This window comes from Sinocyclocheilus grahami, unplaced genomic scaffold (assembly GCF_001515645.1).
Source record: "Sinocyclocheilus grahami isolate Dianchi unplaced genomic scaffold, SAMN03320097.WGS_v1.1 scaffold524.1, whole genome shotgun sequence".
NCBI lineage: Eukaryota > Metazoa > Chordata > Actinopteri > Cypriniformes > Cyprinidae > Sinocyclocheilus > Sinocyclocheilus grahami.
The window spans coordinates 21966-46281 of record NW_015505703.1 but is presented as its reverse complement, the minus strand read 5'-3'; the positions used below and the strand labels follow the sequence as shown (position 1 = coordinate 46281).

General features: G+C 39.6%; 1 protein-coding gene across 1 annotated transcript in view; it reads right to left on the bottom strand.

Moving 5' to 3' along the window:
* Positions 1–24316, bottom strand: part of LOC107555075 (centrosomal protein of 112 kDa-like) — a 161680-nt gene that overhangs the window by 120562 nt on the left and 16802 nt on the right. Inside the window, 8 exon segments of the mRNA XM_016237772.1 lie at positions 283–412; positions 1119–1139; positions 1141–1238; positions 2967–3066; positions 11310–11396; positions 22184–22230; positions 22233–22257; positions 23022–23069. Coding sequence (XP_016093258.1) covers positions 283–412; positions 1119–1139; positions 1141–1238; positions 2967–3066; positions 11310–11396; positions 22184–22230; positions 22233–22257; positions 23022–23069 — 556 coding nt within the window.

Genomic DNA, 24316 nt, shown 5'->3' with positions numbered 1-24316 from the left:
AATAATACTTCTCTCAAAAAGAAATTTGAAGTAGACCTATGATAATCCATGTTTTTCTACAGTGTACAGGAGTTTTTTTTTTTTTTTTGGTAATTTGTTTTAAAAATTGTAAGTCACCCAAAAAAAATACACTGATGTGCCAAGCCATCAGAACAGAACCAAACCGAAATCCGTGGTTAAAAAAACCAATATGTATTGAACCGTGGGCTGCACTGTAGCTGAACAACAATATTTGAACTTTGTTGTTGCATCCCAATCTGAAGTATGTGTGAATGTACTCACAGTGACCCTGTGTCTGGCTGCTGTACTCAGCCTCCATCTTGGCGAGTCGTTGGTTGGTGGCTTCCAGCAGCTCCTGGATGTTGTCTGTGTGCTTCTTCTGCAGCTCAAACTTTTCTTGTTCCAACTGCAACTACCAGAGAGGAGGAACCAATCATACTACATAGCTCAATAAAATATAAACTTTTCAAGACTCTGAAATTGTAATATTTATAATTTCAGGGCACAACAATAAGTTTGTTTTTTGTTTCTGCTCTCACAACTGGCCAGTATTTTGTAATATTACATGTTTTACGTAATATTAAAGGATAGAACAAACACACATAAACTACATGATGGATCAGACTGCTTCACTCATTTCCAATTTTAACTTTTTTCTCCCCCTTTACAATCCTTTCAACTTTTTGGAATAAGAATATTTAATTATGAATAATAAAAAAAAGCATACTAAAAGTTTGCACGACATAAAAACAGATGATCACACTGCCATCTGGCCATCCTTAATGTTGAGCCCTGAACATGAATCCTACAGAATATTATGTTTACAAACAGAGAACAAAGAGAATGTTTTACAAGGCCTGGAGCAAGATACCCTTCAACCAAAAGCCTGTAGAATGGCAGGGCCGTATTCTCTGGGAAAACCTTGAGCTTTTCTTTTCTATCTCTGCAATAAACATACACATCTACTGAGCACTCAGAGAAGATGGATTTTTGGGATTCTTTCTCATACTCAGACGGGATTGGTTGAGCTCTAAACTCAGTGAGTGTCCAGCATTCAAAGCTCTGGCTGCTAGAGGGACGGGCCTGTGGAAACTTGAGCCTTTTCAACCCTTCCTTACCTTCTTCTCCCATTCGTTTTTTCAGAGATTCAGCACTTTGATCAGACATTTTCTTCAGCTCGCTGATCTGTTTCTCTTTGGTCTGTCGGATGACCTGGGACTCTCGCAGCAGGCTTTGAACTACAGGGGAGAAAGGGAGGCAGACACAAACATTCAGGCCTGGCCGCAGGGCATCTCTCAGTCTGCTTGCACCCCAGGCTGCCCCGAACGGCACCACTCTTCTTGACTCAATAAATACATAAATAAAAACAATAATACACAACAATGGGTATGAAAACAAGAAATGGAACAACATTTTTGTGTTGCATAAGTTAAGGTGAAGTGTATTACAGCAGAAAGCCAGTAAAGGTAATGGGTTTGAGTGATTTTACCATGGTTAGGGAGTGATTTTTAGAAGTTAATAAAATAAAATAAAATAAAAACTGGAAGATGTGACATTCCACATCGACATCACGTCATCATTAATAAAGATTAATTAGACTAAATAATTCTCTCAATAAATGATTAGCATGTTGTCAGTTAGAATTATATTACATGAAAATGAAAAGCGTGTTCTGTGATTTCGGGAGGTAATTCATAACTAGGTCAAAGACCAAAAAAATGAAGACTAACAGCCTCTTGAGTAATTTGGCTCTAACAAATACCTGCCATTGACTGCGGTCCATGCTTTACTACACGTCTGTTTACAAGGTTCAGCTTTTGTTGGCTCCTTGAAGCCAAGTCTTAAAAGGGTCATATGATGCGATTTCAAGTTTTCCTTTCTCTTTGGAGTGTTACAAGCTGTTCGTGAATAGATAAGATCCCTAAAGTTGCAAAGATTAAAGTCTCAAACCCAAAGAGATATTCTTTATAAAAGTTAAGACTCGTCCACACCCTCCAAAAACGCCTCGTTCAAACACGCCCCCACATGTCGACGTCACTGTGTGGGAAGATTTGCCTAACACCGCCCAAATGTTCACGCAAAGAAAGAAGGCGTAACTTTGATTCTTGCTGTAGTATTGTTGCCGCTGCCGCCATGTCACTGTGTGTTTCGTTGTGAAAGCGAAACTACTTTGTTTGGCCTTCTAAAAGAGGACACAACTAGAAATCAGTGGTTAAGTTGTATTTACAACACTGTTCCAGAACAGTTCAGATGTTTGAACCAAATATTCAGATGTGTGCAACGCATTTTATGGAGGACGAGGACTGTTTCCTGGGAGAGTAGCCTACAATGTCGGTGTTCCGGTGAATTCAGTTCCCCTGTTTCGCCTTGTGAGTTTTGAGCAGTGTAGAGTAGCGCTTGTTGTTTGTCGTTTCTCCGATCACAAATGCAGACATGATTTTATGTTTATGCGGTGCGATGCAACGCAATGCGTAAAAAGACAGTATAAGTCATTATAATCAGTAATTATGTCCCCACTGGATGCAACAAATGCCTCGTTTATAATGGGTTTTATTGTTTTGTCTCGTCGTGCCGGGACACAGCATCACAGTATGGTAAGGGGCGTAACATTTCCATCACACGCTTGAGGAATTCGCCCAATCACTTCGCACTGGATAGCTGGCCAATCATAGCACACCTCGCTTTTCAGAACGATGAGCTTTGTAAAAATCGAGGCGTTTCAGAAAGGCGGGGCATGGAGGAGAAACAATAATGTATAGTATGTGGAAAATAATGTTTTTTTAACCTTAAACTGCATAAACACATTTCATTACACCAAATACACAAAATAATGTTATTTTTAGCAACGTCATATGACCCCTTTAAGAGTCATTTTTGGAGCTGCAGAAGTGGTTTACAGCTGGGGTGCACTAGGGAACACCTTACCGGTGTATAAACACAACCTACTTAATATGTTCTACACTCACCTCTCTTCTCCAGCTTCCGAATCGTCTCATCCGCCTCCTTCTGCTTCCCACGGTACATGCTCTTTAGTTCGTCAATCTCGCCATTATTGCAGTCCAAAATCTGAGAAAACAAACACAAACCAGGTTTTACGTTTTTTGAAGAAAATGTGGCTGTTGTTGTGTTTGGTTGTCATGGAGTTTCTAAGCTGTTCGGAACAGTTGTTAGGCTGCTATGTGGTTACTAGTGTACTCTAGGTTATTTATGGTCTCTAGATATGGCTCAGTGTAATATTGTGGGATTTTTGCCTGTTTTATCATCTACCAGGTGAAAATTACAAATGCAATCACTTAGTAGATGAACAGGTACTATTCATGTCACAAATAGTGCATGACGAGTTCCTAAGTTTAAAGCTTAGGGTTTGTTGAGGCCGTGACACATCAGACCAAGAGTGTTTCTGGTGTGTTCTGCACTAGTTGGACCACATTGTACATATACAGTTTGTACTGTATATCCACAGTCCTAGTTTCTGTTTTTGACTGACGAATACAGACTACTGCCACCTGCTTGCATGCAAAGTTAATTTCTCTCATGCAGGCTCAAAACTTATGTGCCAGTTGGTCGTTGGCTGCAGTCTTTACGTTGTGTTCAAGTGCAAATTTTTGGCAAAGACACCAGGCAACATGAGGCGTCAACACTGCTGGCTTTCATCATAGCTAGTTCTGTGATGTCGGTTTGGTGTGTCACAGCTTTTAGAGGTTTGTTCAGATCACTAACCCCAAGTGTGAGCAATAGTAATAGTGATGCCTGCATTAGCAAACAACTCTACAAACAAGAAGCATTCATGACACTAAGAGGACGGATGACAGAACATTTATGTTCCAGACTTTCCAGCTAATCTAGAGCCATAAATAAATTTCAGTGGGAACAGAGTATAAATAGAGGTTTGTAATGCTTCCATATGACAAGCTAATGCTGGCTGCAGATTACAGACGATAATGTTCTTATTCACAAGCATGACCATGAAGGAACTCGCCCTCTCCTGCGTCACTGAATGCAGGAATTTTCTGCTTTGAAGCCGATGTTTAGCGGATGGGGGTTTGGGGGTGGTGGGCAAGATCCCCATTTTTGGCCCATGTGTTAGGCTTTTAGCTTAAGTATATTATCTGTAACAGTAGTGTAAGCTTAAAGCAGAGGATGACAAACCCATATGAATCTCACATTATGCTCTGGGAAGGAAGACCACTCCAGGAGACTTAATCATGACCCCACTGACAAGAAAGGCAAGTTTATTTATATTGCACATTTCATACACAATGGTAATTCAAAGTGCTTTACATAAAAGAAAAGAAAATAATAATAAAAAATATAATCACAACAATAAAACAAGGAATTTAAAAACTTTGAAAATGATTTAAAAATTGATTTAAGAGGTTTAAACTTAATTTAAAACAGTTAAGAATAGAAAATGATTATACATAAAATATAGTGCAATCAGCTCAGACATTGCACAGTGCTCATTCAATAGATGCACAGCTAAACAGATGTTGAGTCTGCATTTAAATGTGACTAATGTTTTAGCACACCTGATCTCTTCTCCAAGTCTTGACTGGAAACAAAACATCTAATTCTTGCAATGTTTTTGAGATGATAGTATGCTGATTTAGTTACAGCTTTGACATGACTACTGAAACTAAGGTCTGTCTCCAGAATCACACCAATATTCCTGACTTGATTTTTAGTTGTTAGACCCCTAGAGTCAAGGTATGCATTCACTTTAAGAACTTCATCTTTGCTTCCAAATGCAATAACTTCATTTTTTTCCTTTTAACAAAACAATTTGGTTCTTTCTCATTATTTGACTTAGTGGGAGCATATAGAGGCTAAACAAGAGCGGTGCAAGAATTGAGACATGTCATGGACGTCCACTTACAAGAGCGGTGCAAGAATTGAGACATGTCATGGACGTCCACTTCGACTTGTGCTCTCCTATACTCACATAATAACCTCTCCCTTCTAAGTATGACCTGAACCAATTGATTACCATCCCAGAAAGCCCGACCCAGTTTTCCAGTCTCTCTAGTAGTATGTTATGATCGACAGTGCCAAACGCAGCACTGAGATCTAGTAGTTCCAGCACTAATATTTTGCCAGAATCAGAATTTAAGCGCATATCATTTATTATCTTAATGAGCGTTGTCTCTGTGCTGTGATGCGGTCGGAAACCAGATTGAAAATTGTGAGGCGTTCATCACTTCTAAGAGATCTGCTTCTAAACAGTTAAGCACCCTTTTGAAAAAATATGTGGGAAGTGTGTCAAGATAGCGGGTTGATGATTTAAGGTGCTGTACTATTTCTTCAAAAATTTTGCTATACATTTCTTCATAAGCAGACATAGTATCTTCTTTTTGATATTGCGGTTGAATCTGTCTGACCTCTGCATAACTTGGGAATGTGCTAATCGCCTTCCTGATATTATTGATCTTCTCAGAAAAGAAGGAAGCAAACTACTTGCATTTGCTGTCGGAGAGCATTTCACTGGCAATCTGACTTGGGGGGTTTGTCAGTGCAAGTGTTGTTTAAGTTGCTGTTTATAAGGTTTGAGAAGAATGACTGTCTAGCTTTGCCTAGTTCCACATTGAAAGCACGTTTGCTGTCTTTATAGATGCTATAGTGCAGGGGTTTTCAAACTGTGGGTCGCAGAGTGGAACAAGTTGGGTCACACAAAGTCACTTGGCTGCAGCTAAATTTGCGTTTCAATGACACACTGTGGGAAGTGTGTCAAGATAGCGGGTTGATGATTTAAGGTGCTGTACTATTTCTTCAAAAATTTTGCTATACATTTCTTCATAAGCAGACATAGTATCTTCTTTTTGATATTGCGGTTGAATCTGTCTGACCTCTGCATAACTTGGGAATGTGCTAATCGCCTTCCTGATATTATTGATCTTCTCAGAAAAGAAGGAAGCAAACTACTTGCATTTGCTGTCGGAGAGCATTTCACTGGCAATCTGACTTGGGGGGTTTGTCAGTGCAAGTGTTGTTTAAGTTGCTGTTTATAAGGTTTGAGAAGAATGACTGTCTAGCTTTGCCTAGTTCCACATTGAAAGCACGTTTGCTGTCTTTATAGATGCTATAGTGCAGGGGTTTTCAAACTGTGGGTCGCAGAGTGGAACAAGTTGGGTCACACAAAGTCACTTGGCTGCAGCTAAATTTGCGTTTCAATGACACACACACTCATACAGTTCAGTCTAGGGCTGCACGATATAGCCTACCAACATTAATTACGAATTGCAATATCCTTAGTGCGATTTTTGAATCGCAATTAAGTCCGCGATTTGAAACATGCGAAACTTTGCTTCTTATGCTTTGCTAAAAAAAGAGTTGGGTGTGCTCCGCTCTCCCCTACACACTGAAAGACCATGAATGCATTTTCTGCGCTGAACCCCGCGATGAGTTTAACAACACTCGCAGCGGATTACAGCTCACTGGAGTGAGGCTGTTTCACGTTTTTATGGACGTTTCATATTTTAACATCTGTAAACAAAGAAATTAAAACTTAAATATTAGTAGTGAAATTTTTCAGTTGTACTCTAAAATAAAATGGTTATTTTTCTTAAATACTTAATTTCTGTCATATTAAACTTTTAATTGAGATTAGGCTTAAAGTAATGTCAGTTGTTTTTTTATCTCAAATATTTTGGTGGGTCGTGAAATAGATTATACTTGTCTAGGTGGGTCGTGGAATGGAAAAGTTTGGGAACCCCTGCTATAGTGGATTTCAAGTTGTAGTAGTGTTTTGGTCATGAACAAACCAAATCATTCACTTCTGTCCACTGACATATTTTTCACACACTAAAGTTTCTCCCTTGTGAAGCACTTCACTGCTTCTCTCTGCTTTAAAAGACTGACTATAGCATGAGCAAACAGCATATCATTAGCAGACATTAGCATGTAAATAGCATATCAATTGTTGGACCTGCAAAAAGTATGCGTGAGTCTGAACGACTAAGAGCAGTGCTGAATGAACTGGCATTTGTTCACGATCAAACTAAACAAACTGGAACATGTTGTTTGTGAATGTACTGAATGAACAAGGTATTTTATTTGTGAAGAGGGATCTGATGACTGACAATAACTGAAAGAAAAAGGGGCACTGGTTCATTCAGGAGAAGAAATGCACATTTATGAATGTGTAAAAATTACTTATGACTATATGCAATTAAATAATAATGTTATTGGAAGTAATAATACATTTAATTAGGCAAATGGTCCCTACCATCCCACAACAGTGCACACCATGTGTACACCACTGCTCATGTATTTCAAACATATTTTTATACCAAGCGAAGAACGAAAAATGTGTGAGTATACTGGACCCTTAACAGGGTGTATCAAACAAATGAGACATTCAAAATGTACAGTGTACAGGTTTGGGAACCACTTCTGATGCTTGATCACTCTTCAAAGAGTCTCTTTGTAAAAATGTTATAAAGTATGAGACTGTTTCTGTTGTGAATGATTCAGAACCAATCTACTGAGTGATCATGATTCAATGACTCACTCATAATACACAAAAACAGACAAATTTGTCACCATCTACTGGTGTAATAATGTAATCTACAGAATTGATCACTGAAGGAACTAATGCCAGAATCTGAATGAATCTTTTGGTTCAAAAGAGTCACTTGAATGAATCAAAATCTCCACCACTTCTCACAAACATGTTTGATAGCAAACAGAGCATGTGGCGCTACGTTTTCCACTCTATGGACGTGCGCTCCGCTCAGTCGCTCTAACCGCACAAGCAAGCGCTCCGTTAATATTCCGCTCACGCTCACCATGAACCAATTCCCGCTCAGATCCTGCTCCGACATAACATTTCTCTAGTAGGCCTAATTGTTTACTGTTTGTAACGAAATTCTTGGATTATTGTCTAAAATTAAGCATGCTGATAAATAGCTGTTGTTTCAGAGCAAAATTCTTACATTCTTCTTAATTTTATTATTAAAATTTATTAAATATATGAATCTAACCTTAGCAAACCTACCTAAAATGCAAAAACTGAAAAAGTGTATTTGATTTTCGTTAACTTTATTTCCGTGAAAATAGCTGCAGTTGTTGTGCAATAGAACATTCAAAACAGGCTCATTAAAACACAAATGCACACACACACGAGATGAAATGTGTGTAGATCTTTACAAAATACACCTGGATCATAAAGCCTGTGAAAAGCACACGCAAGATAAAATGCACTTAAAGAACGCTTGGTTTATGAACTGACGTCAATGAAAAAAACACACTTTCTAGTGTCAAGTTAAAATAAACCATAACTGCGGGGAACTGTGGTCTAGCGTAGCACATCCTCGTGCTTTCTGGCAATGTGCCGCTTCAGATTCCAATATGAATCTTTACTAACTCTCCCCGCACTCCCTCTCAGTTTCTTCTCCCTGTTTATTCTTAACTTAGATTTTTTTACCTTACATTTATGTATAAGGCTTGCAACTTCGTTGAAACAATATCTGAACTCCATAACTGCTCTACTATTCTCGATCTCTACAGATTCTCGATCTCGAACAAGCAAATCACCAAACGGCATTCTGGGTTGAGCGAGCGGCGCTGAGCGTTTTGAGCTCACATGCTCTGATAGCAAATGAGACCAAATAAATATGCAAAATAGATACACAGAAGTCACTCATTGAAGTTTTCTGTTGGAATTATGTTTTGTGAGAGATTTTGCGTTATAAATGAAAAAAGAAAAAAAAGAAAAAAAGAATATGGATAAAAAGAAATGGAGCGATCTCTTCACTGAAAACAGTGTTACGTATTCCTTCTGATGTGTCTCAGGAGCATGTTGAGTGTTAACATTCCAGACTCTCAGAAGCATGAATGAGTGTTGCCGGTATCTGAGAGGACTTGAGCCACAGCTCTGAGAAACTCACTCATGACCTTGTCCTTCATCTCCCAGAGACCTCTGCGGTGGGCTCCCAGACTCCAATGGACCGGTTCTGCGAGTCCTTAACAATCTGCCCATTGTGTGACACAGCGCAGGCTTTTGATGAACCCAAGGAATTTAGATGCGGGTGGTGGTGCGGGAGTGAGCCAAGTGCAACCTGTATTTAGCAAGACCAAATAAACAGCAGATCTGCTGGGCTTGTTCCCAAAAGGCAGTCCAGTCTTGTGCCTTGAGCTGTGGGCGATAAGATGCCTGGGCTCAAGGTGGGGCGGGCAGTTCAGAATTGTGTTTTATCTGATGCGGCCGCTGCACAGCAGAGAACCGTTTGTTCAGACCGCTGCAACTCCTTTGATGGCCTGACCTTCTAAAAGCCGTCTGTGTCTGAGTGGGAGTTCAAAGGCTGTCGGCCATTGTCTCAGTGAGGGTGGACAGCGGCGTTGTGACCAGGGGTCTGTAAATCTCAAAGGACCCTACGGAGATCAACGGCTCGGAGGACATGACAGGGCACACGCACCGGCCCGCTCGCCCCTGGACACAAGCGAGCCCACCAACGGACAGCACTGCACCGCGTGTGTGTGGTGTTTATAGGGTCTTCAAAGAAAGATGCACCTGAACAAATATTGACATTCTCTGAACAAGTACATATGAGTCTTTCAGAACCAAACAACAGCGCTCATGAAGAGCAAGGCAGACACAATCACGGACAAAAAAAAAATCATATGAACCAATTAAGATTTCATGTAATGCTGATTGCACAGAACGGTGAATTAATGAAAGATCCACAGGAAGCTATTGAGGTTCAAAACCCATTGGAGAAACTAAACAAGGATAGTCTTCAAAGGGCTTCAGCAGCAGTAAGAGCTCCTCTTTACAGATGTACTCTCTGAGGTTGGGGGTGATGGTCCCTCATGAGGCCTAATTCAGCAGTGTTTAGTGAAGAGAGGTTGGGCATCACTGGCGAGAGGACCTTTTCAGCGCTGGTCTTTCAAACACAGATGCAACTTCATTCAAACCAAAAAACCTCCCAAAAGTTATTATTTTCTCTCTCTGAAAAATCAGCGAGCCCATCAATGGATTATTTATCTTGCTTTTTGTCCGTCAGAAGTGCACTCTGTTGCTAAGCTTATCATCCTGCAAGCCGGTCGCCTGTAAAAGATGAAAGCTTGCAGCTGAGAGTGAGGGAAAGAGGGGGCGTTAGGGAGGTTAAAGGGAAGTTCATGGAACATTTAGGGACACACACAATTTTCCCATAGGCTCTTTTCAGACACACATCAGAGTCATAATAGAGTGTCGAGGACAAGGTCCAGAGGACGTTGGACTTTTAAGGATGCCATGAAAGACAACAGTCTGCCAAGAATCATGTTTCTGCTTATAAAGGGGTGGGGATACACCCTGTAACATCTGTAGACCTCGGTCATTTAATAGACTTTATTAAAGCAGAATTTAAGGTGTGATGTCACTGGAACTGAATGAAACAGACAGCAAATGTGGAAGCCACAGAGGAGATACTGACACAGCACATGCTGACTGTTATGTTTCAGGAGGAGTATATTACCTGTTTGAGTGTTAGTCCTGCTCTGGCCTGAATGATAATAAAACCAGTACCACTCAAACAATATAATTTTAATGAGTGTTACATATGTGATGTTTGCAGAACCTACCTAACCTTCAAGATGTGAGCAGTCAATCTGTGTCTCATCAATGTACTTGTCATCATAAACTTTGAAACAATTTTCTCCTCTATTAGCAGCAAATGTATCTATGGTTTATGAAGAAACGTTATGCATTAAGCAAACTGGGTTGAACTTGGTTTATGGGTCAAATTTCCTTGTGTTTAATATATTTAATAATTTTGTTATTTAAAATGTCTTTCTTTTTGCACACACACACATATACATACATACATATATATATATATATATATATATACTGTATATATATATATATATAAGTTTCGTTTGTACATAGTTTGAAGGAGAAGATGTGGAATCTCAGATTGACGGCATATACAAAAATAAGTGTGTAAGAAAAATACTTACATTTTAACCTTTGGGCCAACTGTCAAATGCAGGTATACGAGTTCACACTTCATGTAAACATCAGCACGTTATGAAGCCTGATGTAAATGCGTTGTGAAACAATGATAATGATAACAAATCCACTGTGCTTCTCGCACGAGTTTACATTTGTATTACATGGACATGGATTATTTTTCTAAAACCCTTCGTTTGTGTTCATCTGAAGAGAGCAAGTCATATACATCTGGGATTGCATGAGGGTGAGTAAATGATGAGAGAATTTTAATTTTTGGGTGAAGTATCCCTTAAACTTAAGAAATATTTTACAGGTTAATCGATTAACAAAACGGTTGTTAATTGCAGCCCTAGAGTTGTCACAAACTGTCATTCACCTTCTGAATCTCGGCATCATGTTTCTGCTGCATCCTCACTGTATCCTCTTGATGTTTGGCCTCCAAGACTTTAGTTCTCAACTCAATCTACAAATGAAGAACAGATGAAATGACACTATAGCATAAGGACAATAATAAATGCATTTTATTTTGTTCTCTAAATTCTATGTATAATGCTAGTTAAGGTTTCTTGCACCAAAAACGTAATTTAATACAATTAATACAAACTTCGGTTTTCTCTCTGACCAGACAGAACAGGCTGACTTTGCTACTGTACAAATTAAGACATCTATATGTAAATGATTGGCTAGCCTCAGCAATAATGGTGTAAATTCACAATGACATTCATCAGGACAGATCAAGCTCAATACCGAAAAGATCTTGATATGTAAATGTGTGACCTCAATGCAGTGATATCATACTATAATAATTTCTAAACGAGCCCTTTTGGTGGTTTTGTCTCAGTCTGGGTTGACTGGAAAGAAAGTCATAAATGTTAAAAGTATGTCTACACAGCACATCAAATCATATAAAAAAATTCAAACTTATTTCAAAGGAATGTTTTTCATGACATGACCCATTTATAAAAAGGCAAAGCATAGGAATGTCTGAACTACAGTGTTCAGTTTCATTTACACCTACAGAAAAACAACACCCCCAGTCTTTTTGTTTTTGAGATCAGTCATTGAAAGAGTCAGTTAAGAATCTGCCGATGTTCAGAGCAAACACAAAACGACATGTATTGTGCTGTTAGACACTGATGAAAGAGCCCATCTGTTCAGAAGGACACAGATGAATAATACTGGACAGGAAACGGCAGATAGAGGAAGATAAAAAAGTAACTACAAACATAATGACAGTTGAACAGTCCTCATAAGCATTTCAACACATGGGAATCGTATGGAGTTTACTGTACGGTTCCAAATCTGATTATACTTAATTTATTATTACATACATTAGCATTTATTTCAGCACCTTGAGGACCGATATAAAACAATTACTCATGAGTTTAAGAGGGATTTGTGAGCCAGTAGCAAGCACCACTAATTAACTTCCCTCATGTAAAGCAACCTCAGGCTTTTAATATGCCTCAATTTTTCTAGGATCAAAAGTTCAACGTTTTTCTTTAGTGGCCTGTTAGAACATGTGTCCCGGGCTCTTCAGGTTGTCAAACCCGCACACACTTCCGCTTACACAAACATAAAGTACAGCTGAAACTTTCGTCACGATGGCCGCTGGTCATTCCTGAAGCGGCGTCTTTCTTCTCATGTATTTTGGGAAACATGTTTTGATGTGGCTTGAGCAGGATTTGTGTGTGAGCCTCCCAGCCCTCTGGCTGACTGTGGATCAGGGCTTTCAACTGCTGCCACCAGCGTGGGACACGATCTACTGGCTTATCAGATCCGCTGCAGGCCACATGGCCAGAGTACAAGAGTGCAAGAGAGAGATCCAGACGTCTCTAGGCCACAAGAACATTCACAGAGCCACAGGCCATTTCTGCTGCCTGTTAGAACAGACTCAGACTGACAGGGAAAAACCAACTCAGCCGGAGTGGTCACTGATGGGAGGAGTGCAAATTACAATTTAATGGAAACATTTCATTGCGTTTGAGCTTCCTCTTGGAATGACGTGCGAGTCTTTAGTGTAAGCATTTCTGTCTTGTGAAAAAAAATTCTGAATGCGTTTTTTGCCCTTATTTCAGTGACTTTAAAATGTTTGTTTTTCACTAAAGCACGCATAATGTTGTTTTCTCAAAAACACAATCACGTACATACATGCTGCTCGCATATTATTGTAGCCCAGTATGTGCTGATTACAGTGTTGTTAAACTTTAGCCATTAAAATGTTTATAAGCAACTGAAAAAAAGGACAAATGTCAGGGCATGTCAAAACTTCTCCATTGCCTCAAAACACCCTCGGACCCCAGAGGGTTAAAAGAAAGAATAGACCTGTTGCCTGGCCTATCTTTTTACTGCATCATGCATAAAATCGCACATGCTGTACTGCACTACTCTTTATTTAAAACACGTTGCTTAATGACATCAACCTGTTTTTATCCAAAGGCTGGTCATGGTATACAGGGATACTTTTTATATTTGGCACAATGGAACAGATTGTGACCCATGATGAATGAACCAAAATGAACACACTGAAAGCCAAATGTATTGACATATCAAAATTACACAGACAGAATTGCTGGTATATTGTAGTTTGGTGGAATGCAGAGACAGTGGTTTTACATAATGTAATTGGATTAAATATTAACTGAATTGTAAAACTATTTATAACATATCACCCAGCCCTAGTATATACCTCAGTGTCATTTCATATTCAAGCCCAATCCATGAAGACATCTCATGCGTTCTACATAAACAATGTATTTATTTACACATCAAAAACATGAAAACAGCCCAGGAGGCCTTTGACAACTCCAAGGAGACAGAGAATTCATTGGTTTCTTTCACTTCTGTGATTCTCAAAAGTTACTTTTCTGTGAAGTAAGTGCGTATAGTGTGTAATATACAGCACATCAGCTGCTGGTGTCTAGCTGACAAGAACATTTACATTTACATGGAGCACAACCTCTAGTAGCACTGAAACTGATGAAATTATCATAATAAATCTTCGCAAATGGTCTAAAGCTTCGGCCAAAGTTTCCCTATATAGTAGCAACCTCATGTGTCTTCTGATCCACGCTTTACCTGGCTCTATAAGCACCACTTTGTGCTTGTTCTTACACTTGTTTGATAAGTAAAAGCATAATAAACTGTGCAGGAGAACTGAATTAAGCATATTATCACTTGCACACTGAAATGTTATATTTATTTTAGATTTGATGACTTCATTAGTATTTCCTACTTGAATACAAGTCTGGAAGAAACATATTTCACTTGTGTCGTAATTTGCTTCTTTTATTACTTGAACATGCTCATGGGGACGATATAGTTACCTTCAAATATCTGCCATTAATGAGACAGATGTACTGCTGTAAGATTTTCTGCATCCTAACATTAAAGGTTATTACTCACCTTCAATGCATCCTAGGTGTATATGACTTTCTTTTTTCAGACAAATCCAGTCAGAGTTATGTAAAAAATTGTCTTTGATCTTTCAAGCTGTTTAATGCCACGCAGCGTGTGTTGCATACATCAGTCCAAAATAAATAAAATAAAAAGCTCCCATCCATAAAAAAAAGTGTCTCACACGGCTCTGGGGGGTGAACAAAGGCCTCCTGTAGCGAATCGATGCGTTTTTGTTAGAAAAATATCCATATTCAAAACGTAATAATCACTTTAATCTAGCTTGCGCCAACAGTTGTACACAGAAGCAGCTCCGGGAGCATGACGTATGTGTCACGAATCCGGTTCATGAACTTTCCAATTCATTGACTCTCGCACTACACACTGTTGCACATCACCCCGGACTACATTTCCCATCATGCATTGCACTGATTGCACTCAGCACGAATTGCACACACCTGTTTACACTGATTGCACCCAGCTGTTTCATATCACTCCCTCACTATTTAACACTCACTCTGATCCCTTCCCTCTGCCGAGTATTGTTTCAGCGTTTATCACTCTCCTAGAGATAGCTACCTTACGGAGCCCTTGTCATTGCCTTAGCCCTAGTCATTTGTCTTAGCCTTAGTCATTATCACCCCGGACTACATTTCCCATCATGCATTACTGATTGCACTCAGCACGAATTGCACACACCTGTTTACACTGATTGCACCCAGCTGTTTCATATCACTCCCTCACTATTTAACACTCACTTTGCCTTAGGCCTTAGCCTTAGCCCTAGTCTTAGCTTTAGCCTTAGCCCTAGCCCTAGCCTAGCTGTTTTCCCGGTTTCTGATCTTCGCCTGGTTTCCTGGATTTCTCCCTTAGTCTTGCCCCTTCTGACTCTGTCTGCCCATCGTCGACCCACGCTAGCCCTAGGACTGTTCTTGTGTCTTGCCCACCATATACCTGTCTGCCTCTGTTTAACCCTGCCTGCTTCATGACCACGTCTCTGTCTTCTCCACAATAAAGCCTTGCAGATGGATCCGCACGTCTCACGTCTCGTCAGTTCTGTAACAGTATGAGGTCAGCGTTGCGCATGCGCCGATGAGTCTCGTGAAAACCAACGTTTGTTAACAGGGGCAAAGGAAGCAAAGTTTCCTTACTTTAATTAGTTTTAATTCGTGACCGTTGTTTTGTTTTGTTCTCTTCCCTGCACTTCCGCGTGCGTCACTAATGAGCGGCGCATGTGCAAAGCCGACATCATACGTCATCAACAGTGAGCGCAAGCTAGATTAAATTGATTATTACGTTTTAAATATGGTTATTGTTCTTACAAAAACGCATCGATTCGCTACAGGATGACCTTGTTCACCCCCCGGAGCCGTGTGAGACACTTTTTTTTTATGGATGGGCATTTTTTATTTCACTTCTTTTGGACTGAAGCAATGCAACACCCGTTGACTGACATTAAACAGCTTGAAAGATCAAAGACAATTTTTTATATAACTCTGACTGGATTTGTCTGAAAGAAGAAAGTCATATCTAGGATGCATTGAGGGTGAGTAATTTTTTAAATATGGTTATTGTTCTTACAAAAACGCATCGATTCGCTACAGGATGACCTTGTTCACCCCCCGGAGCCGTGTGAGACACTTTTTTTTTATGGATGGGCATTTTTTATTTCACTTCTTTTGGACTGAAGCAATGCAACACCCGTTGACTGACATTAAACAGCTTGAAAGATCAAAGACAATTTTTTATATAACTCTGACTGGATTTGTCTGAAAGAAGAAAGTCATATCTAGGATGCATTGAGGGTGAGTAATTTATGGGCTAATTTTCATTTTTGGGTGAACTAACCCTTTAAAGGGACAGTTCACCCAAAAATCTAAATTATATCCTCATTTACTCACGCTCAAGGTGTTCTAAGTTTTGAGTTAACAGTAGCCATTGACTTAGTATGAAAAAAATTAATATATATATATATATATGGAAGTCAACTCTTTTTCAAAATATCTTATTTTGTGCTCAGCAGAAGAAAGAAACTCATACAGGTTTAGAACAACTTGAGGGTGAGAAAATGGTGATAGGATTTTCATATTTTGGTGAACTTTCCCTTTAAATGGCATGAAATCTGAAAGAAAAGAAAAAGGAAAACTGTAGACATAGTGTAGAAGTTTACACTAAGGCCTGCTTGTCACAATGCAATGTTTGCCTGCATTATAACACCTTTCAGTACACAACACCACAAGAAACGCATAGAAGTTTCTGCTTTCACATTTTCATGTTTTGAGATGTACAACCCTTAGAAGCTCCATACAAGTACTTTTTTCCCCACGGCATTATGGCATTATGATCTAGTCAGATCATACAAAAAAAAAAGCTTTATGAATAAAAACTAAAATCAATGTCCAGACACATTTTGTAGAAACCAAACACAGAATTTTGTCTCATGGCAGCATTTTCTGGAGGCTAGAACAGATCTCATAAGAGCAAAACACACCGTTTGCTACCGTCACCTGCCCTACTTCCACTCAACCCTGAGAAACAAGCCCCCGCCTCTCGCTTTGTGTACGATTCTTCTTGTGCAATCTCAGAGACCACAGGAGACCTGTCAGAGGAGAAGATTGCACTGATTGAAGCCACGCAGTCAAACAGATCCCGGCAGCACAGATGCTAACGTGGGCGGCACTTTTTTTCTTTTCGTGTCTTTTTTTTTTGAAGCTTCAATTGGTGCTTTTAGAAAAGTTTGTCAAACTACATCAGTGGCGTTCTGAAACTCTTGTCTGAAAAGGTGCGGCGGGCGGGCGCACACCTCCGGGTTTTCAGATTCCCTGGAATCAGTGAAGCGAATGACATTGGTGCTTTTACTCGCGTTAAATTCACAGAGACGCAGCGTTTTTTGAAGAGCAGGAGAGATGGAAGGGTGGGAGGAGGAGAGATGAAGACGGTGCGAACGAGAGCAGCTGTTCTCTCTTTTCTTTTCCCAGCGTTGGTTGCACACATTTCCTTAGGGAATATTTTCACAAAACGTCTGCTAAGTTTTAGCGCCACACTGCGGGTTGAACCTGTGATTCCAGCTATTTTGAGAGTCAAAATCTGGGTGAATGTTCAGTGTTTGGATGAACAGTCACACTGATGATATCTCAATCAAATCACTGCCTTTGCTCTATGAAGGAAAAATAACATAACTGAAATGTGTCAAAATAAACAATCTGTGACAGTCAAATAAATAAAATAGACCACATTACCTCATAAGGAAATATATTATCTCCATCTTAAAGCAGCTGTGTTCTTTTTTCAATATTAAAACTCTAAAGTAAACCACTCAAATGGTGATTTCTTTGAAAAAATATGGTGTGTTAGGCTATCAAAACATGGCTCAGGTTTTATGCATAGATCAGCATTAGCTATAGGGAGTCATTTCCCATCTGAAAATATGAATATGTGCAGCAGATTTTATTACCAGTAAAAGAGTACGTAAACTCAGTCTGACTGGATTGTTTTCCTGTAATGGTTAGAGCCCTTTTGTCAACTGTATCAATGGAGGCAATCTGAATGTTGCGAATGTTTGTAGGTGTCGCACAATGACTATGGCTACAAAAGAAGCCCAACAGAACTTTCCACATTTAATTAGAAATGTAAAATATATGATATATACACTGATGAGCCAAAACATTATGACCAGTCACAGATCAGGTGAATATCGTTGATCATCTCCTGACTAGACTTGTGCCGGTATTCGGTAATGCGATATATCACGGTAATGAATATGCACGATATTGTAATCGTGGGCACTTCTAAATACCGTGAATAATTATATATTACAAATTATTCAGAATTTTGAATGCATTTTTAGAATACTTTTCCCATCAACTGGTCAAAATGCACAACACCGCTGTATGCTGTGTGATAGACGCGTATAAGACTCTGATGTAAATAAGCGCGGATGAGAAGCACATGGCGGAACATGTGAGAGACGCTCTGGATGAAAGCGTACTTTCACTCTCTGACAACAGAAAATAATAATAACTGCAGAAATAATAATAATTCATTTAAATGCAGCCGTTACCCCGGAAACCCTGTAACCAAAGCAGCTGCACTACTTTCTGTTTCTGAATTGTGTTTAAATGATTTAAACAGCCATTCAGATTTGTGTATTTGCTATGATGTTCATCACAGTGCCAAATACTTAAATATTTAGACTTAATAGGCTATTTATTTTCAAACTTTTTTTTACATTTTAATCTGGACTACAACATTCCCTAGATATTGTTTGAAAGGGTTTTGATTATTTATTGTTCGGTCACACTTTACATTAGGGCTTCATTAGTTAACATTAGTTAATTCATTAGTTAACATAAACTGCCAATGAAAAATTCTTCTGAACATTCATTAATCTTAGGTATTCCAATATTTAATAACAGGTTGTTAAAATCGAAAGTTGCAACTGTGTTATTTAATGAGCTAACATGAACTAAGACTTGTATTTTTTAAACAAAGATTAATAACTTTTACACATTCAATTTGCACTTTAATATGTGTAAAAATTTTAACTTTATACATTTTTCTGTATTGCTTTATTGCATTTAAATGTTCAGTTATTTTTGTTATAAGAAAAAAGTTATTAAACCTATTATACTGTATTATGACAGCACTTTTTTTTTTACTAAATTTCAATATCGTGATAATACCGCATACCGTGATAAAAGCATTAGCAATTAATCGCAACATGAAAAATTTACACCGGCATATCCCTACTCCTGACAAGGCCAAATATTAAGGTTTGGGTGAAGGCTCTCCTGTCTGATCCGAGTCAACAGAAGGTCTACTCTGGCACAAGTCACACAAAATGTTAATGAATGGTTATGGGAGGAATGTGTCACAACACAGTGCATCACACTCTGCTTATGGGGCTGCATAGCCGCAGATCAGAGTGCCTTTGGTGACCATTAAAATCACCTACAAAGGGCACGCAAGTGTCAGAACTGGACCTTGGACCAGTGGAAGAAGGTCGTCTGGTCCGATGAGTCATGTTTTCTTTTACGTCAGGTGGACGGTCATTTACCTGGAGAAGTGATGGCACCAGGATGCACTCTGGGACGACGACAACCCGGTGGAGGAAGTGTGATGCTCTGGGCAATGTTCTGCTGGGAAACCCTGGGTCCGGCCATTCATGTGGACATAAATTTAACATGTGCTACCTACATAAACATTGTTGCAGACCTGGTACACCCCTCCATGACAATGGTGTTCCCTGGTGGAAGTGGCCTCTTTCAGCAGAATCACACACACTGCACACATTGCTCAGGAATGGTTTCAGGAACGTGATGAAGATCCCAATCCATTTGAGCATCTGTGGAATGTGCTGGACCAATAAGATCGATCCATGGCAGCTTCACCCCACAACCTACAGGGCTTTAAGGATCTGCTGCTAATGTCTTAGTGCCAGATACCACAGAACACCTTCAGAGGTCTTGTAGAGTCCATGCCTCAGTGGGTCGATGCTGTTTTGGCAGCATATCAGGCAGGTGGTCATAATGTTTTGGCTCATCGAGATATATATCGATATATACTATATATCTGCAGCCATATCATGATGTAGCCCAAGACTGGTTGCACACTGAAGCCAAGCAGGGTTGAGCCTGGTCAGTACCTGGATGGGAGACCTCCTGGGAAAACTAGGTTTCTACTGGAAGAGGTGTTAGTGAGGCCAGCAGGGAGTGCTCACCCATGGTCCTAATGCCCTAGTGTAGTGACGGGGACACTATACTGTCAAAAAGTACCATCCTTCGGATGAGACATTAAACCGAGGTCCTGACTCTCTGTGGTCATTAAAAATCCCATGGCACTTCTCATAAAGAGTAGGGGTGTATCTCCGGTGTCCTGGCCAAATTCCCTCCACTGGCCCTTGTCAGTCATGGTCTCCTAATAATCCCCATCCACTGAGTTGGCTCTATCTCTCTCTCCTCTCCACCTGTAGCTGGTGTGTGGTGAGCGCACTGGCGCCGTTGTACTGTGGCTGCTGTCGAATCATCCAGGTGGATGCTGCACACTGGTGGTGGTTGAGGAGATATCAGGCAGGTGGTCATAATGTTTTGGCTCATCGAGATATATATCGATATATACTATATATCTGCAGCCATATCATGATGTAGCCCAAGACTGGTTGCACACTGAAGCCAAGCAGGGTTGAGCCTGGTCAGTACCTGGATGGGAGACCTCCTGGGAAAACTAGGTTTCTACTGGAAGAGGTGTTAGTGAGGCCAGCAGGGAGTGCTCACCCATGGTCCTAATGCCCTAGTGTAGTGACGGGGACACTATACTGTCAAAAAGTACCATCCTTCGGATGAGACATTAAACCGAGGTCCTGACTCTCTGTGGTCATTAAAAATCCCATGGCACTTCTCATAAAGAGTAGGGGTGTATCTCCGGTGTCCTGGCCAAATTCCCTCCACTGGCCCTTGTCAGTCATGGTCTCCTAATAATCCCCATCCACTGAGTTGGCTCTATCTCTCTCTCCTCTCCACCTGTAGCTGGTGTGTGGTGAGCGCACTGGCGCCGTTGTACTGTGGCTGCTGTCGAATCATCCAGGTGGATGCTGCACACTGGTGGTGGTTGAGGAGAGACCCCCTCATATGATTGTAAAGCGCTTTGGGTGTACAGCAATATACAAAAAAGCGCTATATAAATGCCTCACTCATTCAAAGAGTAAACACTGATAGCGAGGCACAATGCCAAGAACACACAGCAAGAGAAGTGCCGGTGATGAATACTAAAACTCGTACAAGCTTTGTTTTTCTCTGCCCTCAGCTCCACAGTCATTTCAATCAGAGGCAACGAAGGGCAACACATGCACCATTTCCCTTCATCAAAGCCTAGCAGCTCCTGAGGAACGTTTGACTTACCCTTCACCCCATTACCTGGGAACGTTTCTTCAGCCTTGATGTTAACTCAAGCAAACCTCTTGGCCTGCCATTGCTGCCACCTGTTATTAATTACCAAGCTCCACAGCCCGGCGCAGAGATTATTTACCCTGCTTACAGTAAAACAATGTTTCTGCTAATCTCAGAATCTCTTCGCTTAAAAGTGTGTGGAGTTAATGTGGCGGCTTTATCTTTCAAATGGCAGCCCTGGAGACTCAAAGACTGTTTCAAAAGACTATTCAGCGGTTCATGAAATGGCTGTATTCTAGTGAAGACGAAGGCTGATGATGCTGTGTGACTGAAGTTGACCTAATTGAGCACTGCTGCTCTTCCCAGAGGAAGTGTGATTACAGCAGGTCACGCTCAGTATATTCAACAATACCAGTCAAATGACATCAAAGAGAAGCTTGTTCTATGGGATTTTCAGCTTAAACCCACATACAGGGAGAAGCTGTCATCACAAACAGCGTTTGTAAAGCTCGTAGGAGAAGTTGGAGTCCCTAAACAAGCGAAACTCAGAGAGGCTGGCTTTGGTTAGGTGTGTGAAGCTGTCATCCAACATTGCTTTCTTGAGTTTATTAAAAGCAACCAGCCATCACAGAGCATTTACTTAAGAAGTGGAAAAGCGTGCTGGATGACAAATACAGCAGCACTGATGAAAACCATCATTGGTTAAATGCTCAGTTCACTGAAAAGTGAAACTCGTGTCTTCATTTAATCATGTCTTTCCAAACCCGTAGGGATGTCTTTCTTCTGTGAAGAAATGAAGATGTTTAGCAGAATCTTTGTTCTGTTCTTTTGCATGCAAAGTGTCCAAGTCATTATTCACTGCAAATTTCAAATGTCATTTTTGAGTCAGCTATTTCTTTAAGGGGTCTGCACCCTTTTGAAAGCAATTTGAGCACATTTCAAGCACTTTGGGAGAACATCATGTCCCTACCTCCTTATCAGCTTTCACTGGGGTGGCCTCATCACAAAGGATGCTGTTTTTCCAAGACTTGATTTGTTGTAAATCTATTAATACAAAAGAGACAAATAAAATGTGCATACTACTAATAAAAACATGTTATAATAACAGTTGTTCTACAGCACTGGTAGCACCAAATATCTGAACGAAGAACTTAATAAATAATACTATAACACTAATAATTACTAATCATATTTGAACAACAGTAGTCAAAGACTAATGACATTGTTCAATGGCCAGAACTTAAATGTTAAGTTGGCCATTGTATTTGCAGTTTATTTTCCAGCACACAATAATTAAGTCATGTTATTATATATTTGACCACTTTAGATTTTTTATTATTTTTTTTTTCTGAATCTTTCTTGAATTCTTACAACTACTGTTAGAGACCTTAAAAGTTTCAAGCACTGATGACTTAATTAGTGTCTTTTGTAGTTTGTTCTGTTTCTCATAATTTGTTTCTTTGTTTTACATCATGTTTTCATTGAAATTGGGTCACACTTTAGTTTGGGGACCAATTCTCACTATTAACAACAACTTTTGGCTCAACAAACTGCTAATTTGCTGCTTATTAATAGTTAGTAAGGTAGTTGTTAAATTTAGGTATAGGTTGCATTAAGGGATCTAAAATATGGTCATGCACAATAAGACATTGATATGTACTTTATAAGAACTAATAAACAGTCAATATGCATGCTAATAAACAACTAGTTAATAGTGAGAATTGGTCCCTAAAGTGTTACTTGGAATTGTTATTTAACTGTAAATGCAAGTATGGAGATCAGTGGTGCTAGGAGCCGTCAGCACTTACTGGGGACAGAGGGATAGGGTTCTCACGCAGATATCTGGGGTTTTCTATCTGTAAAAAATAAGACAATACAACACAACCTTATTCTCCTCCTCTTCTGGTAAGTCCCAAACACCTCCTGTACACATCTGACCTCCTTTTATTTGTCATAAACAATGTGGAATGACTTCAAAGAGTGCCACTTAAATACAGTATCTTCTCTACACTGGTTGTGTTTACAGAGATCAGGCCTCAGCCCACTGAGGCATTGTCTGCAGCGAGGCCATTTCCGTTTCTTTTTGAAAACGATTTTTTCCCTCCAGTGGGTTTGTCTTTTGTCAACATAACTCATAATCTGTAAGCAATGGGAATTTGTCCAGGACACACTCTGTCCACTCTGATGAGACTGTAGGCGACAAATCACATAATGAGACAGACCATGACTGAAACATTATTCATATAATAAAAGCTCACAATTTCACTTTTACTGCACAGGAAAAAAAAAAAACTATAATAATCAAAATATCTGTCTTATCATAGTACTCAGATCATTTTTTTTCTTATTTTCATGACAAATAGGCACATAACCCCCTCAAATACTTTACCATAATGCAAAACAGAATAGGAAAAACAAACAAGCAAGCAAACCAAATCTCAAATAAATAAATACTTCTGAAACCCTGTACACAGTTTAATATAACAAACAGACACAAATCACGCACACAAAAAAGGGCCAGTCCAAAAAGTTGCCAATTTTTTTTAAGCTGGTTGATTGAACATTTTTCAATTTCCTTTTTTGGAGCAATTACTTCTATTGGTACAGCAGAACCTCCATTTATTTATTTGTTTGTTTTGAATCGTTATTTTTATGTCACTTGGTAGCCAGCTATCTTTGTGTCATAATACACAACTCATTTTTGGTTATATGGACATTTACGGAAACTTCAACATCTCAGCTCAGGTCCAAGCTCCAGTAGGTCCAGTAGGGGGCAAACTTCCAAGGCGGACATAATATATGTTGTAATATACAGTATGATTGTTGATATACTGTATCTACATCAACAAACACTGTGCCTGAAGAGATTTGTAGGGTGTTTAATTTCAAAATCACGTTTCAAAAATCTACACATGGTGTGAAAAAGCCAACTGTAAGCCAACAGAGTAATGATAAGTAAGCCATTGCTTGTGAAGCGTGCAGACTGCTTGACGGTAAGTTCTGGCTCAAGGCATTACTATGGGAAGATTGGAATTGTCCGGGGAAATATTTTTAAACAGTCCTTATTTTCACAATTTCATTTTGGTGACATTAGTAGCACAGA